This window comes from Camelus dromedarius, chromosome 11 (assembly GCF_036321535.1).
Source record: "Camelus dromedarius isolate mCamDro1 chromosome 11, mCamDro1.pat, whole genome shotgun sequence".
NCBI classification, from domain to species: domain Eukaryota; kingdom Metazoa; phylum Chordata; class Mammalia; order Artiodactyla; family Camelidae; genus Camelus; species Camelus dromedarius.
The window spans coordinates 15,027,915-15,045,773 of NC_087446.1; the positions used below are offsets into that span (position 1 = coordinate 15,027,915).

The window sequence follows — 17,859 nt, forward strand, 5'->3', positions numbered from 1 at the left end:
GACATTGAGATGGCAAATAACTTTCTGTTGTTTGAAGCATTTCCTCTTATTTAAATTTTATGTGATCACCTCTCCCTTTCTTTTTTAGGCCACATTCTAATACTCTATTGTTTTTACCTCCATCCACGGTATTTCTGAAAGCACAGTGTTGTTGTAATGTTTGCTCTCCATGGTAGGTATATTGCTGCTAACTGGAGTCAGCCTCTCCAGGGCAGAAGCTGGGCTGTGGGTGTTTCTTGACTTACAGAACTGAAGGAAGGCAGGGAATGAGGAACAGCAGCAAAGAAAGTAGTTTTGGCAAAAAAGCCAAAAATGACCAAAGTCTAAAAGCTATGTCGACAGTGAATCCACTAAGCCCCCCCCATTTCAAAGTCACATTCATGGACCAAAGCACTTTTTCCTTCAGCGTATGTGCTATTGTGCTGTGTTTTCCTCCTAAGGACCCCATAGATTCCTTCCCTTTGATATCCTTTGCATTTTTTTTACTAGAAAGTGGGAGAAAGAGTGCAAAATTACTTGCCAGGCCTTTCGGAATATTGGTGAGAATATAGGTTTGAAGCAGGAAGGCTGAATTCAAATAACAGCACCCTGTTAGTGGCAGTATGCAGTATGGCCCTGGAGAGTTTCAGTAACCTTTTTGAGCCTCAGTTTTGACCTTAAAATGAGGACAGTCACGTTGCTAACCTCAGAAATAGTCAGGAGGCTTTAATAAGGTGATGCATGGATAGCTCATGACGCAGGGACTGGCGCACAGGGAGCGCTGACCCAGTGCTGGCCACCACAGTGACTGTCAGCCTCTTTTCCTTTGTCTGAGACCAGCTGCCGACTGATGAAACCTGAAAACATGAGCTCAGATTTGCAGAGGACCACAATGTATTATAACTAGTAGTGTGATCATTCTGATTTGGGTGTTTTCCAAAGGAAATCGTTCAGAACATGGAAAGGCACTGTACACAAAGATGTTCATAGCTCTGTTACCTGTGATGTGAAAAATGTACACACCCAAAATACTCAGCAAGAGTGAACTACACTTATCTTTCCAGCAGAATATTGTTAGAACGAATCCAAAAGTAACTATGAGGAATTCCTGATCACATGAAAAATTATGTTAAATAGATAAACTTACATACAGTATAATAAAGTCAACATGAAAAGCAAAACGTTTGACATAACTATTAGACAAGGGGAGATATACCTAGTTATTTTTAAGTGGTTTGGTTTGAGTGAAGTTTTTCTCTTTTCTAGTGTCCTATTATTCACACATTTCTCTAAAAAGCAGCCATATTGGAATTTCAAAGCACCACTAATTTTTGGACCTTTAGGTTAAGTGATCTGATAGCCTGGTGTCAGTAAACTCAAACTCTGCAAAATCCTGCCATAAATTCTTTTTTTAAATTCTTTTTATTCCCATGTGACTCTTTAGAGCCTTGGAAAATTTCACTCTTTAGAAAGCAGAATTTCATGCCAACTTTAAGCATTGTATTTTCCTTAGAAATAATAAGCTGTGCAGATAATTCTTCTAGTGTTCTTTCAGGCTGTTTTCTGTTTTTAAACTCTAGTAATTAACTCAAAGTGGAATATGCAGGCTTCCTGTATATACAGTATGTGTTCTTTTTAAAATGTGTTCATTGTTTAAATGATTTCGTGGTGACCTTCCTATATCATCTGATGCTGTTTTTAGCAACTGAACAATAATAAATAATGCTTGGGTAAGCTCTTGAAATTTTTTTTTCAGATACTTGCATAAGAAATTATTTGTAAAACAAATCTCATGGATAAGCCTATCTTAAAAAAAAAACAGTATGTCTGTTTTCATGTCATCAATTTCACTCACGAGGTATATATTTTTCTCATAAGCATAGTCCACATGGTGAAAGAGAAGATCAACTAGGAAGTCATATTTCACTTCATTTTTATCCTGGAAGACCACGTGGCATATTTGAGTTTGTGCTCTGTTCTAGCCAGAGTCACCTTTTTAGAGAATAAATCAGGTCATGTCATTTCCAAGCTCAAAAACCTGCAGTGGCTTTCCATCCCCCACAGAAAAACAATCTGATGTCCTTATTGTTTGCATCTCCCGTGATCTAGCACCCTCAACTTCTGCAACTGCATTCCCCTACTTTGTCTCAGACTTCCTCCACTCCAGCTACAAGGTTCTTTTTATTATTCTTCCAAGATCCCATATTAGTTTCTGTCTCAGGACCTTTGCACTTGCTGTTTCCTCAGTCAGAATTCCCTCCCACCAGATTCCCTCATCTTGTTCTCTCACTTCATCCAGCTGTCTTCAGGAAGGCCTTCCCTAAGTACCCTGTTTAAATTGTTCCCCTGTAATTCTGCTTTCCCTGATATAGCTTACTTTTCCTTTGCAGCACCTGAGATTCCATTAGGTATTTATTTGTGTGTTAGGTTTAAGGTGACGAGTGCTATGATTGTGAGATGTAAATGGATGTGACAGGAAGGGGGAAAGAAAACCGTTAACTACTTCAGATTGGCATTTGGGGGGGCAGCCTCATGTTGGGGAACCAGTGGAAGCTTTCTTGTCAGTCCTGGCTTTGAATTATAGCTCTGTCATTTATTAGACAAGTGAGCTTGGCAAGGTGCTTATCTTCTGTTAACTGTAGCTTCTTTATCTGAAAAAAAAAAAAAGGCATAACAGTACTGATCTTGAAGCTTAAAAGGATAGTAAATTGAAACAAACTTAGACCATTTTCCCATAACATTGTAGGTGGAACACAGTAATTTCTCAAAATGGGATAGCTTAAAATAGTTGATAGTTTTCTAAAAAAAAAAAAAAATGAATTTGTTGAGTTTGGCTATAAAGCTAAGGACTTTTTTCTTTGGGGGAAAATAACTAACATCTGTTAACTTTTCAAATTAATGGCCAGACATTGACTTTGCTTCTTAACATTATTGAGTGCCCAGAGGACCCTCTGTATTTAGATGGTAGCTGATTTCTTGAGAAATTACGTTTGGAAATAAAAGTGTGTGGAGAAGAAAGAATAGTTCTGGTGGTGGTAGTGAAACTATACAAGTTGCAAAAACTTTTTCTGGATGTTTTATTCTTAATTATTAAATGTTTACTGAAGAAGGGATCTTAGAGATCACATAGTTCATCTTTGTCAATTTACTGACTGCGAGAAAGAGATTTTCAACCCCTCCATCAATTTATTTAAATGCACGATATAAAATAACACTGTTACTACTCAGAGTAAGAGAGTCATTTATTTATCAGAGAAAAAAGAACAGAGATGTTTGTATAATGGCTCTGCTTTTCCACTGGCTATAAAGCTGTTTTATTTTGGTATAAATATTTATTCAAAGCTATTGGCTGGATAGTGATGGCCTTCCTGTCTTCTGTCATGTGTATCATTAATAAACAAGATGAGCAAAAAAAAAAAAAACTACAAAAATCACTCCAATAGAATTTTCCCTTCCTCCTGGTATCTTTTATCTTTAGAAAATGCTTAATTAAAAAATATGGCTGTGTTTAAGTTTGAGTATCCTTGGAAAGTGTTCCTATTTTGAAGAATTATGATATTATTGCCATAGTTTACTTGAGTTGGAGGAACCCTTATTGAGTGCCTGTTTTGTACTAGATTCTGCATTAGGCAATCAGGATAAAAAGATGGGTAAATAGCATGCTTCATTTCTTTAAAGATCTAAGTCCAGTGAGTAAGAAAGACAGTATTATGATAAAATTCTGATTGATGTCATGATAATTATTTTGAATAGGGGGTGTCATCCCAGTGTTAGGTGAGGTCAGAAAATAGGTGCCTAAGTCAGTTTTGGGAGAGGGTTTCCTGGAAGAAAAGGAGCAGGAGGAGAAGGGACTATGATAACTCCTTTTTGTGCAACTTTCCTGTTCCTAATTTTTTTTTTTCATTGAAGTACAGTCGATTACAATGTGTCAATTTCTGGTGTACAGCCCAGTGTCTCAGTCATGCATATACATACATATATTCATTTTCATATTTTTTCATTAAAGGTTATTATAAGATATTGAACATGGTTCCCTGTGCTATATAAAAGAAATTTGTTTTTTTATCTATTTTTATATATAGTGATTAACAATTGAATATCTCAAACTCACAAATTTATCCCTTCCCACCCCTTCCCCCAGTAACCATAAGATTGTTTCATATTCCTAATTTTATTGGACTACAGGTAAGTACAGCCATCCCTTGGTATCCAAGACCCCCACAGATGCCAAAGTCCTCTGATGCTCGGGTCCCTTATATAAAATGGCATAATATTTGCATATAACCTATGAACATCCTCCAATATACTTTAAATCATCTCTAGATTACTTATAATGCCTAATACAATTTAAATGCTACATAAATATTTGCCAGCATGTGGCAAATTCAAGTTTCGTTTTTTGGAGCTTTCTGGAATTTTGGAATTTTTTTCTGAGTATTTTTGATTCACAGTCGGTTGACTCCACTGAGCAGAACCCGTGGATGTGGAGAGCCGGCTGTAACTTCTTTTTCATTTCCGCAAACAACAATTTGACAATACCGGAATCATATCTTTATTTTCTCTGGGAACTGACCAGATGGGCCCGTGGTTGACACAGACACGTCCCCTGTGTAGTTCCCTTTTTTATTCTGTGGTACTCCGAGGACTACTGGAGTTTTCAGTCCCCACCATAGGATCCTCCCACAGAGGAGCACATAAAAGTCTTTTAATTATCGATAACAAAGGATAAAAATAGTAAACTTTTAAATTAAGCATTTCAGTGCTTGCTTTAAAAATCCGCACCCTGAGGGGCAGTTCCAGTGTCTTCTGCATATATGATGAAATATGTAGTAAGCTATTTTCAGGTCTTAAATGAATATTCAATTAATGAAGACTGGAGTATGATGCTCTGAAGATTGTGCTTTTTATTTTTTCCTAAGTTTTAAGCACCCAGAAACCAATTGCTTTTAAAGAAAACTCATGGTAAAATAGGTTATTTGTATCCAAGATACTCATCTTAGTAGATTCAAGAGTTAACAGTCACAGGAATTCAACAGAACAAACAGCTTTTAAAAAGTAGTTTTGGATCCATAGTTGAAAACGAAGCCAGCTAAGGTCAGTGCATTTTAACATCAGTTAATACAGTCTGGTTTTAATCTCCTTTTCATAGAAAAACATTCTCTTGTATATCTAAGGTTATGTTTCATTGCAAGCTCCAGTAAATTGGAGGAGGAGGAGGGGAGGGTGTGTGTGTGTGTGTGTGTGTGTGTGTGTGTGTTTGCGTTGGGCGGTGAGGGGGTGGGGCCGAGACGGAAGAATGGTACAGCTGCATACAGGCAGTCTTTTATCCATTTTTTACTTCCCTCATTGGCCTCTCTTCCCTCTTTTCCTCTCTTTGATTTCTAACTCATTTCTTATGCCAACCCCCACCACACAGTAGAGAAGATAAATATTATGTACAACTTTTTCCTAAAAGAGTAATAAAACGTGTTTAGTTATACATGAAAAATTCTTTAAATTTGCGAAATCTCCCCCTCCCCCCATTTTGTTCTCAGCATTTCCCTACGGTGATGCAAATTTAAGGAAATTGCATTTCAGTGTCAGGACCCTAAGCATGCGCCCTCCTGGGCTGATTACTCCAAGCTAATATAGTGTTCCATTCATTGGATTCCACACGCTTCCCCTGTACTGACTGCATTATCAGTAGCAGTAATCACAGATATCATTACCAGCCAATTACACAAACGCATATCTAAACTAGGTAACTTATTCACCAACATTATCTCTTACAAGTCCTAATTTTGTAATGAAGGAGCTGATTATCCTCTTATCCAATTGAGGATAGCTACATATTTTGATCTAGTAGGCAAAAGGCAAGCACACTGAATTATGTAGTAGGTAATTACGTACATATGTTTGTAACAACGTAAAATGAGGGCAATTTGAGTGTAATCTGTTTCTTATTTTATTTGAGGACCGCATTAGGGAAGGTCAACTGCTTTAAAAATATATTCAAACGTGTTTGGATCAAAAGCAATAACAGAAGCATATTTTGTGCTCACATACCAGCACTGGGTGTGAGAACTGGTACAAGGGCACCCAGTCATCCGGAGACCCAGGTGGGTTTCTGACATATTCAATACAAGGGTTCAATGCAAGGTGACCCTGGAAGATTTCTTTCAGAGAAAAGGAACATGGAGGAGCTCATGAAAGACATCTATGGACTAACCCCGACAATGAAGAACCCTCATATCTGTAGGCAAGAGCTTGGTCACATGACCACAAGGAGCGACCAAGGAAATGGGAATTACAATGTATCCTAGGAAGCAGAGAACGTGGATTTTTGAGAGCAGTTAGCAATTTTTGCCGTAAGAACTCAAGACAGAACTTGCTCCACTTCTCTATTTAACGAGTACGTCTCTTGAATCTCCTTGTCATTATTTGGAACTTCTATTAGGTTTGCTTTGCTTCAATTTCCTTATACTATGTCAGATGGCTTATAAAAACTAGACCCGAGCTCTGACTTCTAAAGAGACTTATATGTGTCAAACAGTTGAAGAATGGGAACTATAAACGTTACAAAATGTTTTTTTTCAAATTTTTAAACAAATAAATGATGCGTATATTGTGGAAATAATTTTTCAGCAGGCTAACTTTTAGATAAGTAGGTTAGAGTGAAAGGGCTTTGGAGCTGGGAAAGATATCTCCAGCTCATCTCTCTTATTTCAGGGATAAGGGGTGTGGGGCTGGGAGAGAGAAATTTCTCTAATTGTACAGGGAGATTTATGGTTCCAAGCTCTTTCTCAGTGTCAGGCTCATTCTCAGGCTCAAGTATCTTTTCATAACATTATTTGTCATATTTTTTTAGTAGTCATATTGCTCACAAAACCGTAAGTCATTGAAAGATGTCCGTCTGTTTATAGATATGAAATAAAACGCAGTACGTTGTAACTGACATAAGGTAGTCTGTTTAAATCTGTGAGTAGATAGACCGAAACACCTTCCCTGGTTTTCCCAACTTACTTGAAGGGCCATCATAAATTAACTACTTACTAACAGTTCCTTTTTTAATACATTGTTTTTCTTATTTCCCCGACAAAAGAATAATGGCTTCTAGATGAATCTTCAACCCTAAAGTTACATAATTTATGGCATGAAGATTACGTAATTTTAGAGGAGGCAAATTTATGATCACCATGCTAATTTAATTCTAATATTTAGAATTCAAAGCTCAGGGGAGACAAATTATGAAATCTAAAATATTGGAAGCGCTGTTACTTTTAAGGAAGAAAACCAAATCGTTATTCTTATAAAAAATTATGTTGCTTTTTCAGGGGGTAACAGACCCTTATAAGCAAAATTTAACTGTTTTATTATGATGCTACATTGGCAAAGAATGAAATTTCTTATTTAATTGCTAGTACCCTAGCCTAATCTCATGCTATTTTTATAAGGGTGAATAGAATGGAAGCTGTTCAAGAAAGTGGCACAAATCTAGATGGAGTTTAAATCATACAAATTTAGGGAATTTTGTGGATTTGTGGAAATTTGGGGTTATTCTCATCAATCTTATTTACATAAGACATTAACTGTGGTTAATCTTATGCCAGGAGTGAACCAAAATCATTAGAGTGATAAACATTTATTTATTAAATTCAAAGAAAAGAAAACTGAAGCACAATCTTCAGAATTGGTCTTTATTATGAGCATTATAAATAGAGCTGCAAGTTGCTGTTCATCTGTAGAGTAGCTTTTGCTTATCACATTGAGTAAAGACTAAAAATCTGGCACACTCATTCGAAGTGAAGATGGAAAAGGGCTTTGCTCCCTCTCTGTCCACCTACTACCAAACACAAATAAAAAGGTCCGTCTAATTTTGTGATGCCACGAAAGAAAAATGGTGTGAAATGTAGGTAAAGGGGATAACCAGGCTTTGGTTGCTTTCCTATTTACCTGTCCTGTGTTAAAATTCTACATTCAATTGATTACTAATGTAAAAAAAAATATCCAGCAAAATACATAGTGTCACTCTATATATATGCATCAGGCCATCAAGGCTACAGCTATCTTTTAATGTACTGTGTGTTGTCATTTATATTGCTTTGATTTGCAAGGATTTTATGTGCAGTCTACTGGAGAGTAAAGATACACACTTCTTTTTGGATCCTTTTTTGGATATATCCTCTTCAAATGTGGGCAGCATGTGTTCAAATAATTTTTAAAAGCTACAGTTCCATATTTTTCTAAAGAATCCAACATTGGTCCCCAAAGTGACTTGGCATCTATTTTGGAAGGAAAATAATAAATGGGAAGACTCTATTCTTTAAACATTTTTTTTGTAATTTAAACTCTGAAAATCTAACTCTGATTTTCATAGGTGTTGTAAAAAGCATTTTTTTTTAAACAGGCAGGTTTGAAAAATACTTGTATGCTAATGTAACATAGATACAGTCAAAACTGTAACTTGCTACTTTAATTTGGTCATCCTTTTGAAAACAACCTGGCTTAAATATCATTACACAGGGCTACATGAAAAGTAAAGAGGATGCACTGAGAAACCGGAATTTCATTTCAGTAATCAATTATTTTCAATTCCTTGTGACCTCTGAAGAGTTTCTGTGAAGGAAAATACCTCACGTTGATTTTACTCAAATTACGCGTTTCCTTCCTTTTTTTAAAAGTATGCATTCTGATATTTTCGTGTTCATTTAATTTCTTAACTCTCCAACTCTATGTAGTAGGGGGCATTGGCATCCTAAGTAGGGCTATATTTAAAAAGTCAGTCATTTTATTTTTATAGTACTGAGTATGACTTATTTACATACTGTGATGTGTCTTGCTTTCTCCCTTTTATTTGCATAAGTAAAATCTTCGTTTTTGCATCATCATGTATCTCTTCTGCATATGATTAACGTTAACTTTTTTGAATGTGCAGAGCTGGCTACTTGCCTCAGAATATCCCCCTGGAGGTTATCAGATACTTGTCTGAGGAGAAGGATTTTCTTCCTTGGCACGCTGCCAGCCGAGCTCTCTATCCTCTGGATAAATTACTGGACCGCGTGGAGAAATACAATGTCTTCAATGTAAAAAGATATCTTTTCTTCTTTCTTATTTTCAGAAGATAAGCAATTTTCTCATCCACTATGGTGAACTCATCCTGAATTTTTTTAGTTCCTTCTAATTTGTGTTGTCATCTTGTCCTGATTTGCTGTGCAACAACAATGACAGTTTCTTGAGGAAGAACTTAAATACGTGCTACTTTTTGTTCTGGCTTAAAAGTGTCAATTAGGCGTAAGTGCCTCAGAATTTAAGCACAAACACACGCGGCAAATCCTTGAAGTTGAAACTTACTTTCCAAGAGTTAAAGGGCTCTGTGTTCACAAAGGACTTAACCTGGGGAGAGGGGTCCCGGAGCTCTTCACAGAACGTAGGCAGTTTCAGTAAAAAATTCTTAGTCATTATTTTTATCCAAAAGGGCATAGTCAATTCAATTCACCTCCTTAATTAACCAGGATAAGATCAACATTGAGGCAAAAGCCCATTCATAATTGGGTCCAAGGGGATACAGGGGCGCAAACAGCACATAATCCAAATAGACCTGAAGACATGACAGACATTCCAAAATGTTACCTGACCAGACTTCCGAAGCTCCAAGCCTGGAAAACCCCATTTGTACTGCTGTCACCACCTAATCGAATGCAATAACCATTCTGATTTAAGATTAGGATTAAGTACTGTTAATGAGCTTTTGATTCCAAAATTTCTTATCACCAGGGAAGCTTTGCCTGTGAGAATATGTCTCTGTAGCTTCTGTCACCTTTGAGCGTGATTTATTTTCCTTTAGTTATTTTAAGACTCTGCCCTGTGTCTTATAAAATCACCCTATTGCTTATGACACACTGGCTCTGCTGATTAACCTGCACATTCGAAATGACTCAAGACGAGCTTGCCATGACGTGAAATCTGTTTATTAAGGTCATTCAAACTGTGTGACGGCCATCAGAGTGGCTTCTTTTTCTCTTATCCTAAGCCTACATGAAAGCACCTCTGTTTTAATTTTTTTTTAATGGGAATAATCCTGGCTTCTTGTTAATTTTGTCTAAGCCCTTACAACAGACATGCAAAGAAATATGCCATTACATTTGTGGTATAATTTTCATCTGCTAGTGAAAGGCTTACTACCCTTCTCTTTTCTCCTTAATACAGAGACATGCAATATTAAACGTCTATAAAAGTAAAATACATTTTTGTATATATTTGTAGTTCAGAATAGTGTACCACGTCAGACACCTCAATTTCAGTAAAAGTTAAGACTTGCTTTTACTGTAATTTTAGGGCTTTCGTTCCTTTGAGAAAATTCAAGGACCACATTCAAGTGAGAACATAACTTCCATTGCTATTGATATTTAAATATATCATTAGTGGAATGGATTTTTGCCTTTGAAATACCATATCATTTTACTGAACAGTGTTCTGTGTAGGTCAGGTTCAACAAGACTAGGTTGTTGGCTGGACCTGCATTAACAGTTCTGCATTAAATATGCTCTGTTGACATAAAAGGAGTAAATATTAGGTGCTTACTTTCATAAGCAATATCTACATGCATTTGTATTTTTGTATACATGGAGTCATCAATATTCCTCAGTTCCCCTGTTTTGCTACAAAAATTGTCATCTCAAATATCTAATAGTGCAAATTACTTAATCATTCAATAGGAAGTAAAGAGTATTTTATATTTATATTCTGTATTTGAAATACTAAGTAAAAGAATAAAATTATACCTTCCCATTCCATAATTTTACTGATATTTCAAAGTAGGTTCACTTGGAAAATACTTTAATTTTACTTCAACCTTAATTGTCAGTATGGAGAGATTTGAAAGTGACATTATTTCCCCTACTCCCCATTTAGGAATATATTTTAAAGCAAGTTGCAACAACGTACATCAAACTCGGATGGCCAAAAACCAATTTTAATGGATCTCTTGTTCAAGCGTCCTACCAACATGAGTACGGTTTTATTTTCTTCTTTGCTTCTTTCCCCCAAAACTGGGCAATAACGCACCCCTAGAACCATTGTGACTTTAGCAGCATGAGACAATTTTTCTTTCATTCTGCATCTCCCATTTCCCTTTCCTGGGAGGACTGCTGATGGGCAGCACAGTTTCCACCACCTGGTACTGAGAACAAAGGCTTTTCCTTCTCCTGTTTTAACTGAAGATCTGCCTTTATTGGTAAAGTTGAGATTACCCCTCAGTGTAATACTCTTTCCAGAGAAGATGTTTTGACGCATCACGTCACTCTGCCTAATTGTCTCCTTACTCAGCAAAAAAAAAGAATTTCCACATCTGAAAACTCTTTTTGTGCTAGTTATTTACTTATCTACCGTCATGCAGTGTAACAGGTTACCTTTTCTCTCCAGATATTAGCACTGCTTGCTAATTTCTCTTTTCCTTCTGGTGGTCCCTAGAGAACTACGTAGAGAAGTTATAATGCTGGCATGTAGTTTTGGCAACAAGCACTGTCATCAACAGGCATCAACACTTATTTCAGATTGGATTTCCAGCAACAGGAACAGGTAAGTTGAACCAAATCCTGTATTTCTGATATGATTTATACTGCCTTCAGATTCTCAGTGGATGCATTCCATTTATCAAGTGGAGAAAAACAAGACAAGGAAAAAAAACACTGCAAGACTTTGTTTCGGGTTCACAGCTTACAGAGCAATGGCATGAAAACCACAATATATTTTTATTTGGAATGTTTTATCCAGTTTTCAATTTTCTTAATTCAGGCTCTTTTTCTTCATGTAGAGGCTGTCACCTTATTTTGAATTTTGATGACTTTGCTATCCCGTGAGAGCCAAATAATTAAATGTAGGTCAAATTCTAAGGTTCTTTAGAAAGGTTGTGGTATTTATTCATAAAACAACTGTGAATGTATGATATAAATAAAGTTAGCAGAGCAAATGTTAATATTAAAAGCTAAAAGCAAAAAGGTTATAAAAAGCCTTTACTCTTTTAGTGGCCCTCGACAGAAACCTTAAACGTGTATCTTATCTTGGAATTTCACAATACAGTATTTTAATATATAATGTGAGGTTAAAATTATTTAACAGAATTACTTTTGATGAAAATATTATACTAAATGTCACTTGTTAATGTTAATGAAAAGAATGTTAAATGTAAAAAAAAAATCAAAGGTCAGTGATCTTCTTACTGCAGTTTTTTAAACCTTCTTAGGAGTCTGTATTTCCAGGGTCCTTGATGTTCCCATTCCTTTTTACGCTTTGGGCAATTTAGAATCATTCCTCTCCCATTTTTGGCCACCGTGTTCGGGAGAGTCCTATCAGAATGGTGAGGCGCTAGGGAAGAATTTGTCCAGATGATGCTCTCTTACATGCTACAGTGGGCTTGTCTCTGATACGAGCAGCTGAGACGACCCAGGTGCAGCAGAGAAAGGGACTTCTCGTAGAATGAACACAGAGAGACACAGTGTAACCTGTTTATGGAACAAACTGGTATTTGTCTTGTCGAACGTTACGTAGGTTTAAATTCAGGATCGAACTGACTCCAGATCAAAAGATAGCTTTCCTGCTTTAAAAGTCCGTGAAGGAACTCTTTCACTGCGTTGCTTAGTCATTAGTCTTAATATTTCACCTTCTCTATAGCATTTTCCCATTTTCTCTTTAAGTCAATAATTTCCGGTCTTGTACAGAGCTAAGAAGGAAAATATTTTATCTCTATTGTCTTTCAATGGGTCCATCATCTACGTGAAATCAGTGATTAAATCTTTCATCAGTCTTCTCTAGAACTAAAGCATCCTCTTTTTTTTTTTTATTGGAAGTATAGTCAGTTACAATGTGTCAGTTTCTGCTGTACAGCATAATGTCCTTGTCATTCATATATATACATATATTTGTTTTCATATCATTCTTATTTTTTAAACATTTACTAATGATTATCCTTTTTTGCTGTCTTCTAAGATCTATTGTATTAGACTTAAAAATATTATAAAAACTTTTTTCCTGTTTTTTACCACCTCGACATTAGGCTATGAAACATAAACATTTACCCAAAATCAATACCTACAAAATTTTATTAAGATACACAATCATATATACATTTGAGGGAAAAAAGGTGAAACATATTATTTAAAGATTGTGGTCTCAACTTTTTGTTTTTTGTTTGATTATTTGTTTGTTTTGTTTTGCTACAGACACATGTTTTTTCTTAGAACTGAGAGTTATTTTTGATCCCTTTTATGGGTTTACCCATGTTCACAAGTATTCTTAGCATTTTTATTGAAATTGAACATAACACCATTGCGTTACCATCATTTATCCAGGGTGTGTTTGAGCTCGGTATCACCCCCTACATTTAAAAACAGATCTATTGGGAAAATTCTATTTTTTAAATAATTCATATGTTTAACAACATTTTACTGAGCAGTTCTCAATACCAGCTGGTAGCTGGGAAGCAAAGAAAAGAGATGGAGCTCGAAGTAGTTGAAGATACAGCTCTGGAGACAAATAGTTGTACTTGAAATCAAGAACTAAGCACGAGATAGGGTGTGAGCACATGGGAAGGAGGCATGCCTGCCTTGAAAAAATCGTGTTCTTCTTCACGAAGGATGAGTCGGACTTTGTTGGATGACAGGGCTGACTGAGAGGGGGCAGGTGTGTATGAGTATGTAAGGTGGCTGGATGGAGGTTCCAGACGGAAGGAAGGCACGTGGATTGATGTTTAATTTATGGAATACAGTGATTTTTTTTGTTTTGTTTTGACTTGTGCATTTGAACCACCCATTGCTATTATAATGCCCTTACAAAAGAAAGATTGTGTATAAGGGATCAGTTCATTTTGATTTGGATAACTGTGCCATTTGTTTGTGGTAAAATCATTAAATTGGGGCCAAATACTTTAAGATTCTTTTTTTATCTCCATCATCATTTGTATGTTCCGCTACTTTGCTTTCTTTCGTAACTTGGTAAGTAAACATGCTAAATGAAACTAACCCTGTGGCTCCTGAGATTTGTGCAACCAACTAACCACATGAAATGCCCCAGCATATACAAGTGACTTCCTGCAGGGCAGGTACAAGATCCTCACTGAGCAACACCTATGTGCGAGGATCAGATTAAACACACAGTTTAATCTGTGTTTTTTGGGTGACAGCTTAATAATGAAACAATAATGCAATCCTGTAGTTGGTGCTGACTTTAATTTTCTTAAATTGAGTCAGTGAAGGGGAGGGCAAAATTTCCTTTTCAATGTGGCTGAAGTAACAGACCCAGTCAGCTTGGTTTGTTTGCTTGTATTTGTTTAACTGGAACCTTAAAAATTATCTTAAAACACTCCAAAGGTAATGTAATAGTTCACTAAAAAAATTTGGTGAGGGAGATGCTGTATATTTATGCTAATACATCTAAAGGACAAGGACTCATGGAAGTGGTAGGAATTGCAGACGTTTGGGGGGCCGTGTTACTATACAGCCTAATTTTGGTACACTGGAGAGACAGGTCGAATCAGTGACATTGGATTCAGGAAAATGGAATGGAAAGTTGGTGCATGGCAGGGTAGTGGAACCAAAAAATGCAATGAAAAGCTAGAGATGGTAGTAGCAGAGAGAAAAATTCAAGAATTACAGTGGATGATAAATTGAATGAGCCAACATTCTGATCCCTGTTAAAATATTCAAATGCTACAGCGTGTTGAATTGTAATGGTGATGCCAGGCGTGAAAGCAGGTTGAGCTACGCTCAGGTCTTGTTAGGCTGCGATTTGGAGACTAAGTTCAGCAGAATGCCACGTTTCAGAAAACAGACAAATCACCAGACATTCAGTAGAGAACAATACAGATGATAAAAAGATCTTGAGAACATGAGCTATGAGAGGAGGTTATGAAACCTGAGAATTTCACTCTAACAAAAAAAGACAGAAGAGATGATAGCTTTTTTATATGTATAAAAAGTATAATAAAAGGGACAGAAATTCATTTCTTTCACTGGTTGGTACAAATAAACAAGAAATAATTGGCCTAAACTTCACTGAGTAAAATATGGGAGATAAGTTATTACTCCAAGCAAATTATTATTTGAAAATCTCTGTAGTAAAACACTATTGAGATTGTACAGTTAACTACACAGAGACCTCATATAGCTATACGGAATTTCCTTTGAGCCAAAAATTTAACCTGAAATTAAATGTGTGTCCACAGTAACACAGCCTCTTAACTTTGTGTTAATGTATCATTTTTCAAATAGCGTTAAAAGATACAATTCAAAAGTTTAAGCCAACACAGAGTAAAGGTTTAAAGTATTTAATTTTAAAAAGTACTCAATAGTGATATTCATTTCCTAATGTATGAATTGATAACTGATATCATTACTTAAAAAAATACCCTGAAACAACAGAATACCTTGTACCTTGTGGGAACTAAGAAATATTTATTGAATTGAGATGAACTGGAAATTTGGAAAAATTAAGGCCATTGTATAATAAAAATTACAAATAGCGGAGCATCTCTGGAGCTTTACAGCATACATAATACTTTAGCTTCACTGCTCCTGCAGTTAATTATCACATAACCAACATCATTGTCTATAATGATGATAATCATAATGAAAACTCTATCTACTTTATTGAATATTTATTACATTCCAGGCATTAGGCTAAGAGCTTTTGGTGCATGGTCTCATCATTTTAATTTTCACTTTTACAGAAGACAAATCCAAAACTTAGAAAGGTTCAGCAACTTGCTAAGATTTTATAACAATAAGTGATGGATCTGGACTTCCACCCCCGCCTCCCACCGGCCTGCCTACCTTCTACCTCTACTGCGTATGATTCTGTGGTGATATAGCAAATTACCATACATCAGAAATATATGTTTGTTCAAAAATGATAAAGAAACAAAGAAAAACAAAAAAAGACACCCAAGAGAACTCAGGTGCTCTCTGCAGTGCATGTAAGCCATGGTTTTTGTGCTACACTGTACAAGCCTGTGGTTCTTGAATCTGATGGTGCAGAAGAATCACTGGGGGGAACTTGTTAAACAGTTTGCTGGGCCCCACCTCCAGAGTTCTGATTCAGCAGGTGGAAAAAGGCCCAGGACTTTGTGTTGATAACAAGTTTCGAGGTGATACTGATGCTGCCCGTGCGGGGCACACACTTTGGGAACCACTGGTATGGGAAAAGGTGATGGTCTTCAGAGTCAGGGACACTGTGATCAAATTTGCAGATGTTTTACTAAATGACCTTAGGAAAGTCACAGAGTTTCATCATCTGAAAAATGGCAATAATACTACCAATCAAGCAGGTCACGAGAGTTAAGTAACAGAATGCCTATTTAGTATCTGGCAATATTTATTATTTCCTTATAGGAAATTACGAAACATTAATCATGCTTGAAGTTGCGTTCTGCTTGTTTTGGCCACCCCTGTGGAATGGGTGATATGGATTTCAAGTGGGGGAAGTAGGAACAGTGTAGAATCCAACAGAACGGAACATTTATAGAATGCCTTCTCTATTAGACACGCTCTCTGTAAGTTTTGAGGATATACGGATGTGACCTGTAAAATGATATATAAAACAAAACATTAGTGTAGAGATTCTCAATTAGAAGCCGAGGGACACTTGCCTTCTTCTCCCTGCTTTAAGAAGTATGACCTGTCTTGGGCTCCAGGGAAATGGGACGTGTTCCTCCCTCTCCTTAATCAGCTGCTGTTTGAGGTGCATGCCCCTCCATCAGCCATGGCTTTGCTTTTTTTTTTTTAATCTCATAATGTAAAGAGTTCCAGTTAAGTTCCTTTACTTTGGGTCTGCTCTCTGTCATCAACATTTGCTCTACTTACGTGAGCACATAAATGTGGAGGGACAGAGGGCTCTCCCCATCATGGTCTGTTTCTGTCTTGTTCACAAACCTCACGTTTTCTTCCCCTAAGACACAGATCCTAATTCATTGTCCATGTTCCTAAGTTATTGTGGTCCTTTTTTTCCCCTCTGTTCTTTAGATTCCTTTTTGTATTCTTCGTGCTGTAAATTGGCCTACTGTAAATTTTCTTAGGCTACAGTTACACCAGCCAGCCAGACCTGCCATTCTAGTGCTCACTTACCAGCACAGGCAGGCTGCAGACAAGTGAACACAGCATGGAGTCTGTGTGGAGTAATGGAAGGGACGGGGCTGCCCAAACTCCAGCGAGCTGGGATGGGGAGTAAGGTTTGCTCCTAGTTCATCATTAGACGGCTGTGGCTTTGGGCAAGTCAGTTAACGTCTCCAGATTTCAACCCTGTTTCTAATGCAAGGTATTGGCCTTCAAATTTCCAGTGCTCACATCAGCTCCAACGGTCCAGAATTTCACACTCACTGCGCATGAACGTAAATCATACAGTTTCCTCACAGTTTGTCCACTTTGGGCTCTCTTTTGGTTATATAGTTATGGGGGATATATTCATTTATTCACTTATTTAATAAGTATATATTGAGCAGGTACAATATACCAGGCACCACTGGGGACACTTGGAAGGCAGTGGTCCTTCATTCAGGTAATGCCAGCCCTGTTACTGGCAGTGGGAATCTGTGGTTCATGCCCTTATAGCTGCTAAAGATGAGTGCAAAGGCAAGGAGAGAGTGTAGGAGGGAGGCAGGAATTATTCAAAATAATCCCACAAAGCTACAAATGAAACTCAGGTAAGTGCAACCAAGGAGAGACCTGGGGTGTTCTCAGAGACTGTCATATGGGAAATTAACCAGATCAGGAGATCAGGAACAACTTCCAGGCCTGAAAGCTGGGGGTGAAGAGAAGTGGACGTATTTGAGCATGACTGGAAAAGGAAGAGTGACAGGAGTTAATGCTTGTCTGGATGTAAAGAGTAAGAGAAAAGAAGGCATTGATGACAGTT

General features: G+C 36.9%; 1 protein-coding gene across 1 annotated transcript in view; it reads left to right on the forward strand.

Annotated features, from left to right (window-relative positions):
• Positions 1-17,859, forward strand: part of TRHDE (thyrotropin releasing hormone degrading enzyme) — a 330,639-nt gene that overhangs the window by 284,009 nt on the left and 28,771 nt on the right. The window contains exons 13-15 of the mRNA XM_010988214.3: positions 8,894-9,041; positions 10,870-10,967; positions 11,428-11,535. Of these exons, the coding sequence (XP_010986516.3) occupies positions 8,894-9,041; positions 10,870-10,967; positions 11,428-11,535 (354 nt within the window). The remainder of the gene's footprint in view (positions 1-8,893; positions 9,042-10,869; positions 10,968-11,427; positions 11,536-17,859) is intronic.